Below are 20,067 nucleotides of genomic sequence, written 5' to 3'. Positions count from 1 at the left end.
AAGTCCATGTCCAGTATGTGGGACAGGGGGACTTCCAAAGGAAAGGGCACTGGACCCTTAGCAGCTTTAGAAATAAGGCTATCAATATTTTATTGAACATCTATTTGTTGTACACTGTCTTCAGCTCTTTACATTCACCACTTTATTTAATTCTCATAATAAGCCTGAGTGGAAAGCATTATCAAGCCCATTTTATAAATGAGAAGAGTAAGGTTCAGAGACAAAAGTCATTTTGTTCAGGGTCCTTTGGCCCAATTAATAGCTGATACTGAACCCAAAAAGTTCCATCCCTGAGGCTGGGTCCTCCACCCCTTCTCCTAAACACTTCAGGGCCAACCCTCTCCTCCTTTTACTCCTCCACCAGGGTAGCCCTCAATTTCCCAGGGTTTTAGAAAAATTTCCCAAGGGTTAGGGCCTCTCAGTAGCTTAGGCCAGTGGTCGGCAAACTGCGGCTTCCAAGCCGCGGTTTGCCGCTCTGTTGACTAATGAGTTTGCCGACCATTGTCATATACTACCCTTTACCTCTTTGCACACAATATGCCACAATTGCTTAATCCTCACAGCTTCCAACTACACGGTAACATTTAGCCTAGTCCAGTGGTCGGCAAACTCATTAGTCAACAGAGCGGCAAACCACGGCTCGCGAGCCGCATGTGGCTTGCGAGCCGTGGTTTGCCGACCACTGGCTTAGGCCAACCATGGGAGTGGGAGGGGAGGCAGTAAAACTGAAGCTTCTCCGTTTTCCAAGACCTTTCTTTATTTCCTGAGATGAATAAAAAAATCAGTGGCTGAGGGGTGGGGGAAGTGAATACGGAACAGTAGCTGGCAGCATGCAGCTGGCAGGAGGAGGCTATGATGGACACACCCCTGCAGGAACCCACCCCCCTCATCCTGGACAGGGGCCAAAGCTCACTAGCAGCCACCGTAAGGAGACACTTAAAATCCACACACATTATGAAACCTGCCCAGTCTCCCCAAAGCCAAGATCCTATGGCATCCATTTTTAGGGCTCCTTCTGCATCCCAGGGGCCTCACCTGCCCAGGTCTGGGTGCCTAGGCTGCTCTGTAGGTGGGTAGGGGGTACTTAGCCCACTCTCAAAAATAAAGCAAGCCGCCTTGAGTGTCCAGGCAGGAGAGAGGCCTGACTTTTGGAGGCAGCCTGGTGGGAGGAGATCCTGCAGGTATGGCAGAGATTATCTGCCCTTGATGAAGCCTTCCAGCACACGGTCACTACGCTCTGACAACCAGTAGCCAGTCATGGCCGCCACAGCCCCTATGAAGATGGCGGTAAAGACCAAATCACCCTTGGCAGCCAGCGTGGCCAGTGCACAGATGATGACACCGAAGAACATCTGCTGCAGCACCACCAGCTCATCCTCTGTCATCTCTGAGAAAAAGCCCGCTGACTCTGCGAGGAATAAGAAGCACCTGTCACTCCTCCCCCATTGTTATAGAGTCTCCCATGCACCCAATCATTGCTGCCACGTACCTGCTAGGCATGCCAGCACATGATGTCATTTACTGCTGAGAACGACTCTGAGAGGGGCAGTTATTATCCCTCACTAAACAGGAAACTGAGGCTCAGAGAGGTGAAGAGGTTTGCCCAAGGCCACGTGGTGAGCAAGTTGTGACAGAGCACGTGCTATGTGTACCAGTCCAGCTCCAGAGCCAGACCGCCAGGATTCAACACCCAGCTCTGCAACCTGCTTGCTGTGTGGCCCTGGGCAAGGTGCTTCATTTCTCTGCATCCTAGTTTCCACTATGGGGATGAGAAAGATCCCTACAGCATAGGATTTGTTTTAGCGGTAAAGTAAGTTAATACATGCAACATGCTTGGAACAGTGTCTGACATATGGTAAGAGTTGTGGAAGTGATCACTATTATATCATTGTGGCTGTCCATCTCACCACACCATGGCCTACAATAGCTCTCAGAGGGCCAGGGCTAGGACTGGTCCCATTGGACAGATGAAGAAAGAGGCTAGGGGAGGCAAAGTAATTTGATGCCAAGTCCTATTTTCTTTCTATCCCAGGGAGGTGTGAGGCCACCAAAAGCTACTCAAGATAAGATGTAGGCTTCAGATCTCAATGCAGCCTCACATGGGGCTGAGGGGTTGTAAGTGCTTAGAGAACGGGTTTGGTGGGGGCCAGGTTGGGGCTCACCTGGGATTTGCTCCTTCACACAGATGCCCTCAATCTGTTTGTAGCCCTCAGCACAGACACAACGGTAACTGCCCTCGGTGTTCTCACATTGCTCGTTCTCTCCTGGACACACCTCTGTCTCACACTCGTCCACATCTTGAGGGAGGGCAAGGAAGGATCAGAGCCCTGATTTCCAAGGTCCCACATGCAGCACCCCTGACCCGGTCTCTTACACATTCTGGCACTCCCTTCTGCCCTTACTCAGGTAACATTCCACCCTTCCCCTATCCTGTTCATATTCCAGCCCCTCTCAATTCATGGTGGCAAGGTACTCCAAGGTACCTTTTCCCCATTGGCAGGAGACTCACCGAGACACTTGGAGCCCACCTGCTGGTAGCCAGGGCTACACTTCTTACAGCGGCCTGGCCCTGCCCCCATGCAGCCCAGGCAGGCCTTGGCACAGTCTGGAGAAGAGGGAGGAGAGAGAAGGTTAAGAGCTGTCCCTAAATCCAAGGGGTTCTGGTGCCAGAGAAGGCAGACGTTTGGGGGGAACAGGCGTGGAGCAGCTCCTCCCACCTTTCCCACATCCACTCCTCTGCAGGAGTGGACACTCACCTCGACACTCGTAGGAGCCCTCCGTGTTCACACAGAATTGGTCAGCTCCACAGTTGGCTCGCTCTGTGCCACACTCATCGATATCTACAGAAAGGCCGGCAAGATGGGGAATTTCCATTAGTTCCCTAACAGGGAAGCTGAGACCAGAATTGTTGCAGAATGGAGTTGCCAGTCTCATATGGTGTGGCAGCAACTGCAGGCTGTCCACCAACACAGAAGTAGAGGTGCAGCTGGACTCCAGGCTGCCCAGGCAGAGAGTACATTTTCCAATCTGCCTTGCTACTCAGTATGGCCTTGTGGTTGAGTTCTGGCCAACAGGATGTAAACAGAAGTGATATGTTCCACTTTTAGCTTTGCTTTAAAACAACAGGCTTGGACTCACCCATGCACTTTCTTCTCTTTCTTACTTCCTGAGTGCCAGGTCATGGAACACAGAAGTGCCTGTGAACTAGCCTCAACCACAAAGACAACATCCAATGGGATGACTGCACAGTAAGAAAGAAGGAATCTGCGTCCTTGAATGATTGTGACAAAAAGAGCTTCCCTGACAGCGTGGACCACTTGCTTGGAGACTGTGATTTAAGATAAAAATAAACCTCTATATTCTTTAAGCCATAATCTTTGGGGATCTTTTTGTGACAGGATCTTAGTCATTACTCTCATTTATACAAATGGCTAGGTTTGAGACAGACCAAGTCTCAAACCCAGGTCTCCTGACCCAAGTTCAATATCCTCATTCCTCTGGCTAACCCTTTCTCAATTTTCCAGACTTGGTCTAAATGACACCTCCTCTAAGAAGCCTTTGCTGATTCCTAACCAACACCCAGCTGGATCAGGGACATCTCTCATTGTACAAAGATCAGTCTGTACTGTAGTGCCTGGTTACTGTTCTGCCTTCCCAACCAGGCTGAGGTGTCCATAAAGATGGGAACTGTGTTGGTCTAGCCCAGAGATGTGGGTATTGATGGAGAACCAAGCCCAGGCCCATCTACCTCCTAGACCTAAGGCACAGCCCTACTCACCTACACACTTGAGGTGATGCAGGGCCCAGCCCCTCTTGCACTGTAAACAGTTTGATTCCTCAGGTCCTGAGCAGCGGGCACAGGGGCCAAAGCAAGCTGGGGGGAATGGCGGAAGTAAGAGAATGAGCAGGCAGGCATCCCATCAGTCCCTGCCCAGCGCCTCAACTTTTGGCTACCTACCCGAACATACCAGATGGCTGGCGTTGCGCTCCACCTCAAAGTAGCCGAGGCTGCATTGGCCACAGGCCTCACCCCCATAGCCGGCTTGGCAGTCACAGTGCCCGCTGCCCCCTCGAGTCCCTTCCCCTTCACAATGCCCGTAGCCACCGCAGGGCTTCTCTGTACCCCCAGGACAGGCTGTGGGCAGACACCAAACCAGGTGAGATTGTAAAAACAATCTTGTATATAGAAAACATTAACATTTTTTGAAAGAAAACTTAATTTTAATAGCAACATAATATTTTGTCATAAAACTGTATGAAATTTACTTAACCACTACTCCACTATGGAACAATTTAGGTTATTTACAAATCTGTTTTTTTATAAAGACTTAATTGATCATCTTTGTCACTAACTCTTTATCTGCAGCTTCTGGAAAGATTTTTTAAAAGGGGCTGGTAATAAGTTTAGCTCCTGAATCAGAACTGTGTGTAGAAAAAGGTGATGACAATGGGGGCATCAAGACAGCACCTGCCAACTCTAGGAAGGTCCCCTTAGTCCAGTGGTCGGCAAACTGTGGCTCGCGAGCCACATGCGGCTTCTGAGCCGCGGTTTGCCACTCTGTTGACTAATGAGTTTGCCGACCACTGAGATAGGGGCTTAATCACAAGAAACAACAGCCTGTAATTATTGGAATCAAGAGTCTAGGTCAGTGGTCGGCAAACTCATTAGTCAACAGAGCGGCAAACCGCGGCTCATGAGTCGCAGTTTGCCGACCACTGCCTTAGTCCAAGGGATGGGGCCCCAGGCATGGGAAATGAGGGGTGGAGGTGGAAGCATTTCTCAAATACAAGATAAAACCACAGCAGCATCTGACTCAGTCTAACCACACACATATCTTTTTACAGAGCCATTCCCCATTGATTTGCTCATCTCATCAGCCCTGTGAGGCAAGTAAGAACTAAGGTCCAGAGAAGTTATCTGAGCAGCCTAAGTGCACACAGCCAGCTAGGGGCAGAGCCAGGACTAGAGTCCTGGCCTCAGCAGTCCCCTCCCATCCCTTAAGAGGAACTTTAATAATCACTCACGAAGGCAGGAGGGTCCGAAGGTGCCTGAGGGGCAGCAGAGCTTCAGGGAATCAGAGCAGAGCCACTGGAAGAGGTCTGGGGCTTCCTGCTGCCTGAGGCAGGGAGGTGGTGTAACAGCCTTAGTGTCAGAGATGCTGCCCATCCCCCAACCTCCCACCGAATCTCTGATACACTCAACGCATAAGACCCCTAGGACCACCTGACCAACGCCCTTTCCTCATTTGGCAGAGGGGCAAACTGAAGCTCAGAGTGAGAGCTCGAGTCCTTCAGCAGGTCCTTAGCAGACCTGGGTTTGGAATAAGGAGCCAAACAAGGACACAGCCCCTCGCATGCAATCCCCTGCTTTACTACCTGGCCCTGCCTGTGGCCCCTCCCTGGGAAAGCCCCCACATCACTCACTTGTGAAACCACCAACTCTCCACCAGCTCCTCGCTCAGCTCCAACAGGCGATGGCACTCGAAGTCCGACTTGCTGCACACGTTCTCAAGCACCTCTACCAGGCGGGTCTCACTGGCCAGACAGGGCAGAGTAGTGTGAACACATTCCACGACACCCACCAGCCTCCTTAAGGTCTCTCCCACCACTCCTCATGCCATGACAGGGTCAAAGGAAAGGGCATAGGGCATAATGGAAGGGATACTGGTTTTTAGTCAGACAGACCTGAGTTTGAATCTAGTTGAATGACCTTGGGCAATTCAATCGCTCTTGAACCTGTTTTTTCTTCTGTAAAATGGGGACACCACCTCCCCTACAGGCTTGTTGTACAATATCTTAGTTCCTGCCTCTGCACAATAGGATATATACTCTTGCTGGGTAGATGTAAGTAAAAATATATAACAAGTGTTGGTGAGTAAGTGGAGAAACTGGAACCCTCCTACATTATAGGTGAGAATGAAAAATGGTGCAGACACTGAGGAAAGCAGTTTGGCAATTCCTTGATAAGTTAAACACAGAATCATCATAGGACTCAGTAATTGCACTCCTGGATTTGCACCCAAAAGAATGGAAACAGGTGTTCAAACAAAAACGTGTACACAAATGTTCATTGCAATAGTATTCACAATAGCCAAAAGATATAAACAACCCAAATGTTCATCAAATGATAAATGGATAAACAAAATGTGGTATATTCATACAACAGGATATTATTAAGCCTTAAAAAGGAATGAAATATTAATATATGCTACAATATAGATAAACCTTAAATTTTTTGATAAGTGAAAGAAACCAGACATAAAAGGCTACATATTATAGGATTCCAATAGAATTAGCAAATCCATAGAGATATAAAGCAAATTAGTGATTGTCAAGGACTGAGGGGAAAATGAGAAGTGACTGCTTAATGGATATGGAGTTTCTTTTCGGGATGATGAAAATGTTCTGGAACTAGTGGTAATACTTGAACAACACTGTGAATGTACAAAATATCTCTAATGGTAAATGTTATGTGTTGTATATTCTACCTCAATAAAAAATTAAATATACATATACACACACATATAATGTAGTATATCTTTTAAAGAGTCTGACACAGTGACTGGCATATAGAAGGAGGTGGTTTTAAAAAACTGCAAAAGCCCTGGCCAGTGTTGCTCAGCGGATAGAGTGTCAGCCTGCACTCTGAAGGGCTGCGGGTTCGATTTCTAGTCATGGGCATGTACCTGGGTTACTTCACCTTCTACCACTCCATTCCAGCCACATCTCAAATACTCCAAGCTCAGTCTCACTCTGTCCACTTCTCTTCCCTAATTGTCACATAGCTTGCTTCTTCACTTCAGGTCTCTGTTCAAATGTCACACCTTGAACACCATGTTTCTCACCATTCTGTAGTCCACCCTGTTTTAATGTTATTCACCTTATATGACATTATTTACTGCCTTATTCACCACCTAACTCCTCTACAAGAATGGAAGCTATTTGAAGATGGGATTTTGCTTGCCTTGTTTACTGCTGTACTATAGATATTCAGTGATATTTGTTGAATGAGTAAGCACTCCCTAAAAGGCTCTAGGTCCCCACTACTAGAACAAAGATTGGGAGGTGAGCTATACAAACCCAGCTTTTCAGCCCTTACCTGTCTTTGTATTTGGACAACTTCTCTTCTTCCCAGGCAGTATTTCCACCTCCAAAGTTGTCCCGGATGGTTCTCTCCAGGCCCTGGAAATAGAGAAAATTAGTAATACCTAAGTACAGAAGTACAGTGCCTGGTGCATTCTAGCACTTCAGTATTTCACTGACCAGGAAACAGGCACAGAGGCCATACAACTAGTAAGTAACCAAGTTGGGACTTGAATCCATACAGACTTGCATCCCAGATCTCCCCACTCTCAGCCGCTTGCTATGGTAGCCGGGTCCCTCCCACCAGGCTGCTGGTGCACTTACCTTGTTGAAGCTGTCGACCAGTCCCCGACACGTATGACACGGATGGGGCTCGGTTGGGGGCGAAGACTGGGGAGGCGGAGAGGGCTGGAGCCAAACTGGGCCTGGGAAGCTGAAGAAGAGGCTCAGGCCCCAGACTAGAGCTGGTACCAGGCCCCTTGGGGGTCGCAGGGCCATCTTTTCCCAGGCTGGGGACCTATAGATGGAAGACATGGGTAGGGTGCGCTGGAGGAGCCAGGTGAGAAAGACAGAGTCTGTTCCGATATGCCAGGGGTCTGGGAGCCCAGATCTGTTATTTTAAAAAGGAGGCTGGACTGGGATACGGGCGAGAGAGGGTATGGTGGGGAAATGAGCGGGAATAAGTTATCCTTGTTACCGTTAGGGAGGTAGCCTGCACCCTTGGCAAGGAGGCAAAAGTCAGCCCATTGTTTTAGGGTCTGAATGTAGGTTTATTAGGGGCAGGATCAGTGGAATTAGGTAGAATGGGTCAGATTCCAAGTAGTGGGGGAGAAGAAGCCGGATGAACGATTTGTGTGGAGGAGCCCAGATCTGGATAGGAAGAGAAGGGGTCAGTCAGGTTCAGGGCCCGCAGGCCGCAAAAGCACGGCCCACGAGCCGGCAGGGGAGGGTCCAGATCCGTGTAGATTGTGCGGGAGGAAGAGACGACGCACCCAGCCTGCCGCAGGCGCAGACTGCTGTGTCCTCAGCGCCACCTCCTCTGTCGCCAGCGTAAGACGTGCAACCTCCGCCGGCCCCCACAGCGCGAAGGGCGGAGCCCACGCCGCAGCCAATGGTGGCGAGCCATGTACCATTGCGTCATGCCGCACCAGCCAACCAGAGGTGGTGCCGGACTGCACCTGTCAGGTTGTTAAAGGGCCGCGGGGACCCCGACCGCGGGCTGCGTGCCAGGCTAGCCGCTCTGTCAGAGACACGCATTAGAAGAGACGTGGATAGAAAAATAGCGTCTGCCTTTATTCAAGTCCTGTCCCCTGCCTCAGGTCCCATCTCGAGTCCTGTCTCTTGGGTCCCCGGGGGCAGGAGGCAGCTGTCCAGGGCGGGCTGAAGGGCTCGAGACACTTGCTCCGCCCTGTTCCAGAGCCATCTGGGGCGGGCGGCGCCGGGCCCCTGCAGAGTCCTCAGGAAATCAGGCAGCTGGGAGGGCAGGGCGAGGACTGGCACGGCGCGGAACAGGGCGGGCACGGCATCCGGGTGGAGCAGACTGTCGAAGTAGGCCCCGATGTAGCGGCCGGGCGCCCGGCCCTGCAAAAAGTCGGGCAACACACAACTGAGCGAGGCAGCGAAGGCGTCGTGCGGGCGGTGCGCCCCGTGCGCCGACGTTCCGTCCTGCAGCCACTCCTGGCACAGCGCCACGGCCCCGGGCGAGAAGAGCAAGATAACCATGCCGCCCTCCTGAAGGATCTGGAGCCGCTGTGCGTGGAACCAGGCCAAGGACCCCTGCGCGCTCAGTTCACGTCGACTCCACAGGTCCACGACCACGCGCAGCGGCAGCTGGCACAGCGCCGATGCCAGGGTGCCAACGAGGCGCTCGAAGCCCGCGTCGTCGGCTGAGTACAGGAGCAGAGCCGCGCGGCCCCTGGCGGCCGCTGCGGGAGAAAACAGAGGGGGAAGGAAGATGTGAGATGGCCTGAGGGCCGGCCCGCTGGGGGCGGCCCCCCTGCCGGGCGCTTGCTCACACTCACCCCCCGAGTAGACATCCTCCTTCAGGAGCCTCAGCCACCCTGTTGGGGAGAGGGGCAGAGGCAAAGGGTGAGCTCAGATGCTGCTTCCTGTCTTTGAACTCCCAGGCCCCATCCAGTCCTGCCTCTGGGGTATGGGGAGCCGGAAATGACTCACCTTTCACATGGTCCTTTTTGAGAAGGAGGAGAAGGAAAAGCACAGCAGCAAAGAGTAGGCAGGCCAGCCACACCAGGGCCCAGCGCTGGTGGATATCTGGGAGACCAAGGGGAGGAGACGGGCTAGTAAGAGACCTTACACTTCACCCCACTTCATGAAGGAAAAATGACTTGCCCAAAGTCCACAGCACTTAGTGTCAGAGCCAGTATATGGATATGGACCCATCTACTTGGGTGACCTTGGATAAGTGACTTCACTTTCTGTTTCCGTTTTTCACGTCTGTAAAACTGGGATAACAATAGTACCTACTGATAGGGTTGTTGTGAGAACTACATATGTTAACACACATAAAGCACTTGCAATGCCAGTCCATAGTAAGTCCTCAAGGGTCATTATTATTGTTCCTTAAGCCTAGGGTGGCTGGGTCCTTGACTTCACTCTCTCCGGTGACTGCAATAGCCTTCTGATATTCCTGACCTCTTTTTTGTCTCCAATTCATTCATCACGTGGCATACCCAGAGATCTTTTAAAAATACAAATCTGATTATAGTCTTTCATAAAGATCCTGCTACTCTTAAGGTAAATTCCAAATTCCTTACTTTGGCTCCCAAGGCCCTATATGGCCCATGAATCCTCAGCTCATGATAGGGATCTGCCTCCCAAGACATTCCAGCCACACTAACCACTGTGCTGTTCCTTAAAAAAAGCACCCCACAGTCTTCACAAAAATGCATCTCTAATTCCTTCACCTAGATCAGCCTTCAGAATTCAGCTCGAACCTTTCCCCTGAACTCCTTACCCCATCACAGTCAGGTCCCTATTATGTGCATTAATGGCTCTGGACACTTACTTTATAGAGAGTGCTTCAATAGCTCACACCTACCAAATGATTTGGTGCTAATGCCTTTCTAGCCTTCTATGACTGGGAAGGGGGCATGTATTGTATCTTGGTGATGCTGGGGTGGCCTGCAAGCTCTCATCGTGGTTTCTGAATGAGTGAAGAATGACTCTTTGATTTATCTGAGCCAGGAAAGGACATTGCCTGCATGAGTGGTTCCTGTCAAGATTTCAGCTCCCAGAGAGCTGTGAAGAGGAAGGGCCATTCTTGTAATACTCACACTTGTCCATGGGGCAGGCCCATAGCGCTCCCAGGTCATTATCCCACAGCTGTAAGACACAAAACCAAGCCCTGAGCCCTCAGCTTATAGTTCAGCACTCACCAAATTCTAGATAGCCTGATCTCCAAATTTCCAGCCTCAATTATGCATATTTTCCCACACACATAGCAGATTCTCGCAAGCTACTCTGCCTTTGCTTATGCTGTGCCTATTGCCTGGACTGTGCCTTCATGCCAGATCTGGCCCACATGAAGAAACCTTTCCTTGAGTTCTCCCTGGAAACCAAGCGCTTAGCACATGTGAATGTTGTTATCTGTTTATGGGTTTTTAGCCAGCAGTGAGTAACTTGGGGACAGGAACTATGCTCCTTCAATTCTTAGCTTCCCCAGGACTGGAAACAAAAAAAGCACAAATAGATGGTGGATGGGTGCTGAAGGACAGTGAGGAGGCCTCTGCCTGGGAAGAGTGAGTCTCCCTGGTGCCCTCAGGAACAGGAAGGAGTGGAAGAGGCCAAAGGTAGAGTGTTAGGGGTGTTGCCCTTGGATGTTGGGGCAGGGCTCGCCTGCCACCTACTCACCTGCAGACACTGTCCTGACTGCAGGTCTTGTAGTAACTGCTCTCCAAGGCGTGCTGCCCTCTGCCAAGCCAAGGGGTAGGAGGCTGTCACCTAGGGGCACTGCACCTGGGAGACCACCAGGCTGCATGCAGCTGGGCAGAGTGAGGGGATGGCACTAAAAGTTGGAAGATTTCTGAGAGATTACTGAGAACAAGGCCCAGGTCTGAATCATCCCCATGTTCCCAGAGACCAGCACAGAGCCTGGCTCAGAGGAGGGGAAATTGAATAGAGGAAAAATTTGAGGCTAGTTTTGAGATGAAACTGGAGAGGTACATGGAGAAGGATCCCCCAGCCCTCACCGTAGAGGCCCTGCTGAGCAGTGGGGTGCAACCACTGGGTTCCAAGGCACAGATTGATCTGTTGTCCTGGGGGCCTCGTGTCTCCACCAGCAGCATATCATCCTTGGGGGGCCCCAGAGAGTCTGAAAGGGATGAGAGTCCACTCTTGAGACCCAACCTTGCTGGGGGCTGCCATGTGCCCCCCTCATACCTGACCTTCATCCCTAGGAGCCGGTACTTCCAGGTTTCACCCCTATTGCAATGGCCCTGTCTCAGCCTCCTGCAGTCCCCACTCACCAGACCATAAGCACTCTTGCAGCTGTAGCTTCTCCCAACTGCTCACCTGCTTGGAAAAGGCCAGGATTAGGGGCATAAAGAAAGGCAAGAGTGCCCTGGCTTGTTTTCTCAGTGGTTAGAGCGTCGGCCCGAGGACCAAAGGGTCATGGGTTCAATTCTGGTCAAAGGCACATGCCTCAGTTGCGTGTTTGATCCCCAACCTGGTTGGGGTGCTTGAAGGATGTGGCCAATCTATGTGTCTCTTTCACATCAATATTTCTCTCTCTCTTTCTCCCCCTCCTCCCTCCATTCCACTCTCTCTAAAAATTCAATGGAAAGAGTATCCTTGGTGAGGATTAAAATAAACAGAAAGTAAGGCAAGAGCCAAGGCCAGAAAGATCTGAGAAGAGAAGGTCTAGGCAAGGGGAGGCCTGTTGGGTTGGGGGTTGAGGGCACTCTGGGCCTGACCTTAGGCAGATCTGGGTGATTAGGAGTCACTCCATCTTTCTCAGCTTCAGCCTTGTGAGATCATCTGGGCTAACAGGCCTTGGGACCCTAAATTAGCTCTTTTCACATCTGACAAGACACTTTATACATTCCCATCTAACTACCTTCTCAAAGAGGCCTCACCTGACCATCCCACTTGAAATTGCAACCTCAATCCTCACTATCCTGCCCCAATTTCCCCATAGTATTTATATACAATTGTTTTAATATATATTTTTTATTGATTTCAGAGAGGGAGGGAGAGGGAGAGAGAGATAGAAACATCAATGACAAGAGAGAATCATCGATTGGCTACCTCCTGCAGGCCCCCCACTGGGGATCGAGCCCGCAACCCAGGCATGTGCCCTTGACTGGAATCGAACCCGGGACCCTTCAGTCCGCAGGCTGATGCTCTATCCACTGAACCAAACCAGCTAGGGCTATATACAATTTTAAAAATCTTCACCAGAGGATGTTTTTATTTAAAAAAAAATTTTTTTTGAGAGAGAGAGACATTGATGGGTTGCCTCCCAAATACCCCTGACCAGAGATTGAAGCCAAAGCCTAGGTATGTGCCCTGATCAGGAATCTAACTCGCAACCTTTTGTTGCAAAGGAGGTTGCTCCAACCAATTGAGCCACCCGGCCAGAGCTTTATATTAACAATTTTAACTTACTATAATAATTTACTTATTGTATCTATTGACTACCTTCCTCCACTAGAACATAAGCTCTCTAAGGATGAAAACATTTATTGATTTTATTCACTGACATCTATCCCAAGTGCCTAAAACAGTGCCTGGCACATAGTAGATGCTCGATAAATCTGGAATAAATGTGTTAATAATAACCCTGTGAAGTTGTAGAACAACCCATTATACAGGTAGGGACATAGGATAATGACAGCAATAATAAAAGCAGCTAACATTTGTTGATTATTTAGTCTGTGCCAGTCCCCAACGTGAAGCGTTTCTCTTATTTAATCTTCATAACCACTCTATAAAGTAATTACTGTTATCCCCATTAAACAGATGAAGACTGACCTTCAGAGAGATGAAATGACTGGCTCGGGGTCCCTGGCACTGCTAAGGTAAATAGTGGAACTCCTAAAGAGGAATCCCATAACCACTTTGCAACAAGAACCCAAGGATAAAATGGGTCCAGAACACAATGTCTTGTCTGGGGGTCCCTGCGGGTGGGAGGAAGGTTCTGCTCCCAACACAGCGCTCTGGCGCCCCCTTCTTACCTGGACACAGAGGTTGGGGTGGCCTTTCAGCAGAGGGAACTCCAGGGCTTCCTGTGGAACGAAAGGAATGGGTGGGGTGACAAAAGGTGGCCCCCTGGGCTTGCCTTCCTCCTCCGCCTCGCTTACGTTTACAGTGACATTTTCCCGGGACAGCGGTGGGACCAGCGGCTGGCAGGACCCCCTGCCCGGTGCCTGCCAGCACAGTGTGGCCTCGGCGGGCAGCGAGCATGGCGCGACCAGCCGCCAACCCAGTGGGGGCAGCAGCTGCAGCCGGGCAGCCCGCCAGAGGTTACGGTGTGCGCGGGTATCTGCAGGGAGAAGGCGTGGTCACTGTGCACCCCGCACGCGTCAGTCTGCACCGATCCCACCCTGGCCCCTGCGAGTCCTCTCACCATTCTTAAATGGGCAGATGCTCGTTCTAACAGAGTCAGGTTCCAGAGGCCACACCTGGAAAGGAAATAGGCTCCACTGTTAGGTCACCCCAACCAACCCTCCAGGGACACATGCAGGCCCGCTGCTAGGCGCTGGGGACACATTCATTTGGCTGATTTTTCACAAACACTTGCCTGGTCATCCTTTGCAAGGTCCTAGAGCGGTACACATTTATTTTTTCAGCAAACCCTATGTCAAGATCTGGCAACATCTTTGTTTAACAAAGTTTTTTTTTTTGTTGTTGTTTTTTTTTAAATCAATTTTAGAGAGAGAAGAGGGTTGGGAGGAAAAAGACAGAGACACACACAGAGAGAGATATTTCCTTTTCCACTTATTTGTGCATTTACTGGTTGATTCTTGTATGTGCCCTGACTGGAGAATTGAACTCACAACCTTGGGCTATTGGGACAATGCTCTAACCAACTGAGCTAACTGGCCAGGGCCTTTATCAACTTGTAATGACTACTACTATGTGTCTTAGCACTGTGGTAGGCACTAGGGACATTCAGTAATTAAATCCACAATCACTTTGTGAGAACCTACTATGTGCCAGGCACTTACTATCCTAGGTGTTAAAGATACATTCATTTATTCTTTCGATAGACTTTTAAAATGCACCTATTATGTGCTTAGCCTAGTGCTAAGCACTAGAGATAACATATCAATTTATTCAGCAATTAATTAAATGCCCCTGCTCATGTCAGGCATTGTGCAAGGCTCTGGGGAGTTACTAAATTTGAATTAGCTATTATTTCTTTGCCTTCAAAGAAAAGAAAAGTTCATGTTTGAAGTAAGGATAAAAATGTATATAAATTAATAGATTGATCACTCATTTATTGAGCATCTGTTGTATGCAAGAAGAAATGAGGCAGGTGCCCAAATAAAAAAGGAAATGGACAAGGAAGGACAGAAGTACAAGGAGATGTGTAGATAGGCCAGGAGATTGGGGGAAAGAGGTGACATGTGAGCTGGAAGGATTTGGTTGTATGGAAAAGAAGTGGGGGCATTTCAGGTAGTGGGAACCGCCTGAGCAAAAGCACAGAGGTGGATATATCTTGATAAGTAGCACCATCTGGAGGGAACAAAATTTCCATCAAGGGGAATCGTGGGAAAGACCAGAGAAAAGGTTCACTTGGGGGTCAGAATATGGGGCTCAGAATGCTCGGGAGTTCTAGGAAAGGAGGTGGCATGGGAAGTTATTGAAACAGTCTAGAGGAGATATGATAGAAGCCCAAACTGGGCTAAAATGGAAAGGAGAGGGAAAGAGAATGAAAAGCATTAATGTCAGAGGTCAAATAGATGGAATCTGATGACCAGTTAAATGTGCAATCAGAGGGAGAGGAAAGAACCAGCATATATAAACCTACATGTGGCATACTTCCTTATAACAGCCCTATGAAGCTGGTAGTATTATTCTTCCCGTTTCACAGATAGGAAACAGGCTCAGAGAGGTGAAGTGACTTGCCCAAGGTCACACAGCTAGCAAATGGTAAGAGTCAGGATTCAAGCCAGTCTGAGTTCATAGCACATGCTCTACCCTCCGGGGAGCACAAGAGGAAAGTGGAGGAGTAGAGGAAGACTTCAAGGAGGAAGTGACATCTGAATGGGTCATGAAGCATAAATGGGAGTCTGGTGGATAGAGTATCAGGAAGAACATTCAAGGCATGCAAAAACAGAAGGCATAGGACAGCAAAGGTCAAGGGAGGGCCAGTCACCTTAGGGAGCCATAGTTTTGACCTCAAAGGGGAGGGTGGAGGATAGTGAGACCAAGACAGTTAGGGCCACCCCCTCACCAACTCCCCTGGCATCCAGCTAGGCTCTGCTCCTACCTGAATACAGAGACAGGGAACCAGGTCTGTGTGGTTCAAGGTAATGGTCTGCGGCCCAGTCTGTGGGATAAACAAAGCAGGGGGGTGGAGTTGGAGAAGATAAGGAGATAAGGAAGAGGGGAAGGCTGGAGGTCAAAGCCGAGGTAACAGGCATGCAGCATTTCCCCCACTAATGTTCCTTGCTTTGGGTGTCAGTTGCTATGTCCTCTTCAAGGGCTCCCTGGCATCCTTTGCATGGGCATCAGCCTAGAGTGAGAATGGACCTGGGAGGGGGAGGTCTCACCAGGTTTCTGTGCCACCAGGGTTTTGCAGGGCCCTGGACCTGGTTCCAGTACAGGGAGAGGCCAAAGTGCTGTTCCTCAGAGACATCCAGCACCAGGTGCACATCCTCACCATCTGCAGACACGTTGAGCCAGGGCAGGGCTGTGGGGGGAGCCAATGAGAAACTTCCTTTACCTCTTCTGCACATCCAAGCCTGAGCCATACCCACCGACTGACCCTTTGGAGTTCCCTTCAAATCCTCTAGACTGGGAGGCTTCTGGAGGACAGAGCCAAATGTCCCCATCTCAGACCAGGCAGCTAGGAACTGAGCTCATGTAGGCCCCAGTATGTAGTCTTGAGATCACCCTTTCCTTGCTTCTCCCTCCACAGCCAGAAGGATCCTGTAACCACTATAAAATAAATCATTCTCCTATGCTCAGTACCCTCTGATGCCCGCCCCCCACCCGCCCATTACTCCCAGAGGAAAAACCTAGTCCTTACAAAGGCTTGCAAGGCCCTATCCAATTTGGCTGCTGTGACCACTCTGAACGCATCTCCTACCTAGCCCATGCCAGGGTTGTGGGCTTGATTCCCAATAGAGGGCATGCAGGAGGCAGCCAATCAATGTTTCTCATCGATGCTTCTATCTTTCTATCCGTCTCCCTTCCTCTCTCTCTAAAATCAATAAAAACATATTTTTAAAAAAGGAAATACAAACCAAAAAAATCTAAATAGTGCAGGGAAAAAACCATCAGAACCCTGACTTACTTAGCCCTCATTTTATGGTTTAATATTTTTATTTGATATATTGGGGAGGGTGCACCATAATCTTGGCAATGCTTTGAGCTTCTAGATGTCCCTGATATTAATAAATATTTTTTACGGAGAGTGAGAGATTCACCTTTATGTTCCCAGTGGCTGGCACAAAGTAGGAGCTGTTGCAGTTCATGTGTGATGAATGAATGAATGAATGAATGAATGAATGAATGAGCTCTGTATGTTTCTGGAATGTGGCAACCCAGACCTGAAGCCAACTCCAAGGGTTTCTCACACTCCAGACCCTGGCCCTCCCTCCTCCCAGCCCCACTGGCTCTAGCCCCTACCCCAGCAGCTCTGGATGCTGTCCTGGACTTCGAGCCCCTTGCAGTCTGGGGAGAGATCACAGAAAAGCCTCCGGTGGGGCTGGGGACCAAGGAAAGAAGGGGGGACAACCCGACTCGTAGGGAGCTATGGAAAGGGCTCCCTGTCCCCTAGATATCACCCACATCTATGTAGTGCCCAAAGCACTTTCCCCAGGGATGGGAAAGCCATGTCACTTGGGGAGAGGAGGCATGAGGAACTGACTGGGAGGGTGTGAGCTCACACCACTGCCTGGGAGTACATAGGACTAGAAAGAGGATGAAAGCAGGAGGGGAGTGGCCAAAGGGGTGAAAGATTAGGGAGGCTAGGATTTGGGTGCTCTGAGGCTCTGTAGCCACTTACCAGGCAGCTGCTGTATGAAATTGAGTTCCTTCTGGTACCTGGGCTGAGTGTAGGACCAGATTCGTACCTCAGCCCCTAAAGCAGCCTCGAAGCAGTCAAATATTACAAAGCCCTGTGAGGAGAGGGGTGGCAGAAGGCTGGTGGTATAGGGCTCAGAATCCATGCCAGGGATGTGGGATCCTCTGTGTGGACCACTCCCTCCCATCTTTCCCTAACCAATAACTATATTCATACTGTATGGCCTGAAATTCTGCCATTGAAGTTTCTTTAAAGGGCTCCCAGTTCTAAAGTACACACCCTCAAAAGGGGTGTCAACAGGGCATGGATAAGGGCTCTAGCTACTAGAGTCCCTGCCCCAACTCCAATTGTTCTGGATCACATGGCCAAAACTATGGTGACTGGACACCCCTCCCCATAGAAGTGTTTCTCACACCCAGTGCCTCATTGGTCCTCACGATTGCCCTGTGAGGTGGGCCAGCAGATGTTCACCCACTCAACAATTTTCCAGATCAGAGGATATTGCCTGGGGCCTGGGGGCAGGAGGGGACATCAAAGGGTTTGAGTGATTTGGCCCAAGTGGAGAGACCCCTCCAGGAGTAGCCCCAACACCCTGCACCTTGGGGTACACATGGGGCAGACATGGTGTGGCAGGAAGTCCAGAGCAGTGGATCCAGCCCACAGACTTTCCCTGGAAAATTAGGGTAATAATAATACCTAGTTCATGGCATTGTCACCTCACTTAATTCTCACAGCATCCATATGAAGTAGGACTTTTCTTATCCCCACTTTGCAGACAGGAAAATGGGTATAAAGGACTGAAAGGATTTGCCCACAGCCCTGATCAGAGTCAGGACTTAGAGAGATAATGCGTGTGGAAGCACTTTGTAGACTTCATATTCAGAAGGTGGTTACTATTATTATTATTTTGCATACCACAGACTGACCAGGCTGCACCAGGGCAGCGGGCACTTGCACCTCCAGCAGGACACAACGGGCAGTAGGGTAGGCCTGGAAGGAGAGCACGACTTGGGCCTGAAGAGAGGCTGTGAGCAACAGGGCGAGAGTTGGTCAGCCCCAGGGGCCGCAGGCAAGGCCCTGGCAAGGGGCAGTTGGGCCAGCAGGGTGTTCCTCACCATTCTTAGGCTCTTCAAGCTCTGGGTCAGCTGCTCTTCCAAATTGTTCCTCATCTTCAGGCTCTTCCCAGTGGCCTAGAAGGCCCCAAGAACAAGGCTCAGGTCAGGCCTCCTGCTCTGGGCTGGCTTTGGTTTTGGCTTTCTTCCAGAAAGTGCATGCGGGGAAGCAGGGGCCAGGCCTGAGGCCTGGGGGTGTGGGAGGATGGGGAGACCAGACCAGCTTGGGGTCCTTTGGCCAGTGACCTCCAGAAGAACACTGAGGATGTCCAGTGCTGCCTGACAGACTGCCTGATCCTCATGCCCATCCCAGATACATTCACATGCGCACATGGATGACATGCTCACCACGCACAGCCAAGTGGACGGCCACACGCACACAGAGGTTACAGTCAGTCTCCTTATGACACCTCAGCACCAGCTCTGTCTGTAGGCGTGTGGGCACCAGCACGGGTCCTGGGGCAGGCTCGACATCCCCAGGCAGGCAGAGCACGTCACCACCTGTGCGTGAAGGGCAGGGTGGGAGCTGAAGCTGTTCTATACCCAGAATTTGGTTGCAACTGACAACCCCAGAGGGCCAAGGAGCTTGGGCTCTTCAGGGGCTGAGGGTGGGCTGTGAGGGCATGGGACTGGGACAACTCCCCTCCCTTCCACCAACCTAGAAAGTTCTTTTCCCTCTAAAAGTAGGGCTACTCACCCCACAGGTGGCAGGAGAGGCCCTGGGAAGGAGGTAAAGGAGAGTCAGGATTTATGATCTTAAATCTAATCCTCTTTCCCTGCCTGAGATCCCCACCGACCTCTTTCTTGGGCTCCCTATTCCAAGCCTCTCCCAGCAGAAGACAGACCCAGCTCTGGCCCCTTCCCCATTCTCCTCTTACTCCATCAGTACCAGACAGACCAGCTAGGGCAGTTCTGGTGGTGGCGGCAGTGACAGGAGCCAGGCTAGGGCCTTGATGGGCCTCAGTCTGAACCCTGAGCCTTCCAAACCCTCCCAGGGTCCCAGACTCACCGAAGAGCAGTGAGCAGCATCCTGAGGCTCCATAAGCCTCTCCAGAGAGAGGACCACGGGGCTTGGGCCCAATGCCAAGGACAACAGGAACCAAGGCACAGGCATCTTCCAGGTGCCAGGTGGCACCCAGGCCCTAGGCCCTTTCCTGCCCCCCCCAACGGGGGGGCAGACACCTCACCTCTGCTCCCACTCAGTCCCCAGTGGTTGGGCAGAAGGGGCCAGAATCTTTCCCCAGCCTCCAAGGTCCCAGAGCTGGCGAGCCGGCACACTCTGTCTCCTCGGAGTCCTGACTGGAGTCAGTCTCAGCCGAAGTGCTTTCGTTTTTTGGCTCCTGGCAGGCAGCTAGCTGTTCCTGCCCCACCCTGTCCCTCCCACTAGGCCTGGGAGCCAGCAGCCTTGGATTGGGGTGGTGGCCTCATCTCCTCTTCCCCTCCTTTTCCTCCTCCCTTCCTCTCTCTTCTCCTCCCCTGCTGACATCTGGCTGGGAGGGCCCCTGGAGAGGGCGTAGCAGACTGGCCTCTTGACTTAGTAAGGAAGCTCTTACTCACCCCAGGAGTCCCTAAGGAGGACTGTGAGTGCACCCCAGGGCCTGGGCGATCCTAGGGCATTTTTGCTTCTTACACAATTCTGGGATCTTGGTGCCCACT

At 50.8% G+C, this 20,067-nt stretch overlaps 2 protein-coding genes across 12 annotated transcripts; both read right to left on the bottom strand.

Moving 5' to 3' along the window:
• Window positions 1-61: 61 nt before the first annotated feature.
• CRELD1 (cysteine rich with EGF like domains 1) lies at window positions 62-8,182 on the bottom strand. 9 transcript variants are annotated; one of them, XR_013961021.1, is made up of 12 exons: window positions 8,076-8,182; window positions 7,408-7,600; window positions 7,100-7,182; window positions 5,425-5,535; window positions 5,026-5,117; window positions 3,959-4,135; window positions 3,779-3,874; window positions 2,757-2,840; window positions 2,510-2,605; window positions 2,163-2,297; window positions 684-1,408; window positions 62-639 (listed from the first exon to the last, which is right to left on the bottom strand). XR_013961021.1 is itself a non-coding variant. In XM_080676931.1 (12 exons), exons 3-12 carry the CDS (start codon window positions 7,579-7,581, stop codon window positions 1,194-1,196), a joined length of 1,263 nt encoding a protein of 420 aa, XP_080533057.1. In that variant the 5' UTR covers window positions 7,582-7,600; window positions 7,781-7,953; window positions 8,076-8,130; the 3' UTR covers window positions 63-1,193. The 9 variants fall into 9 exon arrangements, 3 of the variants coding, with proteins under 3 accessions (XP_080533057.1, XP_080533056.1, XP_080533058.1); XR_013961022.1 differs by having other exon boundaries at window positions 63-425; XR_013961023.1 differs by having other exon boundaries at window positions 63-639; window positions 698-1,408.
• A 173-nt stretch (window positions 8,183-8,355) lies between these two features.
• On the bottom strand, window positions 8,356-19,789 carry IL17RC (interleukin 17 receptor C). 3 transcript variants are annotated; one of them, XM_080676926.1, is made up of 19 exons: window positions 19,421-19,736; window positions 19,109-19,130; window positions 18,760-18,912; window positions 18,415-18,489; window positions 18,215-18,324; window positions 17,282-17,393; window positions 16,903-16,947; window positions 15,822-15,961; window positions 15,539-15,598; window positions 13,670-13,724; window positions 13,404-13,585; window positions 13,278-13,328; window positions 11,568-11,613; window positions 11,292-11,413; window positions 10,954-11,013; window positions 10,377-10,425; window positions 9,259-9,354; window positions 9,105-9,143; window positions 8,356-9,008 (listed from the first exon to the last, which is right to left on the bottom strand). In XM_080676926.1, the coding sequence occupies exons 1-19, from the start codon at window positions 19,523-19,525 to the stop codon at window positions 8,380-8,382; spliced, it is 2,151 nt and encodes a 716-aa protein (XP_080533052.1). In that variant the 5' UTR covers window positions 19,526-19,736; the 3' UTR covers window positions 8,356-8,379. The 3 variants fall into 3 exon arrangements, with proteins under 3 accessions (XP_080533052.1, XP_080533054.1, XP_080533053.1); XM_080676928.1 differs by lacking the exon at window positions 18,760-18,912 and having other exon boundaries at window positions 19,421-19,789; XM_080676927.1 differs by lacking the exon at window positions 9,105-9,143.
• Window positions 19,790-20,067: the final 278 nt, after the last annotated feature.

Source organism: Plecotus auritus (assembly GCF_963455305.1).
Source record: "Plecotus auritus genome assembly, chromosome: 6".
Taxonomy (NCBI): Eukaryota; Metazoa; Chordata; class Mammalia; order Chiroptera; family Vespertilionidae; genus Plecotus; species Plecotus auritus.
This window is presented reverse-complemented; position numbering and strand designations above follow the sequence as displayed.

What these genes read in the sequence shown, in the direction of transcription:
- CRELD1 (XM_080676932.1), bottom strand. Translation starts at nt 7,617, where the DNA reads ATGTCTTCCATCTATAGGTCCCCAGCCTGGGAAAAGATGGCCCTGCGA. An exon ending in GCATCACCTCAAGTGTGTAG is followed by an intron (nt 2,841 to 3,778) that starts GTGAGTAGGGCT and finishes GCCTTTCTGTAG; the next exon opens with ATATCGATGAGTGTGGCACA. An exon ending in TGTGAAGGAGCAAATCCCAG is followed by an intron (nt 1,409 to 2,162) that starts GTGAGCCCCAAC and finishes TATTCCTCGCAG; the next exon opens with AGTCAGCGGGCTTTTTCTCA.
- IL17RC (XM_080676926.1), bottom strand. Translation starts at nt 19,525, where the DNA reads ATGCCTGTGCCTTGGTTCCTGTTGTCCTTGGCATTGGGCCCAAGCCCC. An exon ending in CGTCCACTTGGCTGTGCGTG is followed by an intron (nt 18,490 to 18,759) that starts GTGAGCATGTCA and finishes GGGGCCTTCTAG; the next exon opens with GCCACTGGGAAGAGCCTGAA. An exon ending in CAAAAAGGACCATGTGAAAG is followed by an intron (nt 9,144 to 9,258) that starts GTGAGTCATTTC and finishes TCTCCCCAACAG; the next exon opens with GGTGGCTGAGGCTCCTGAAG.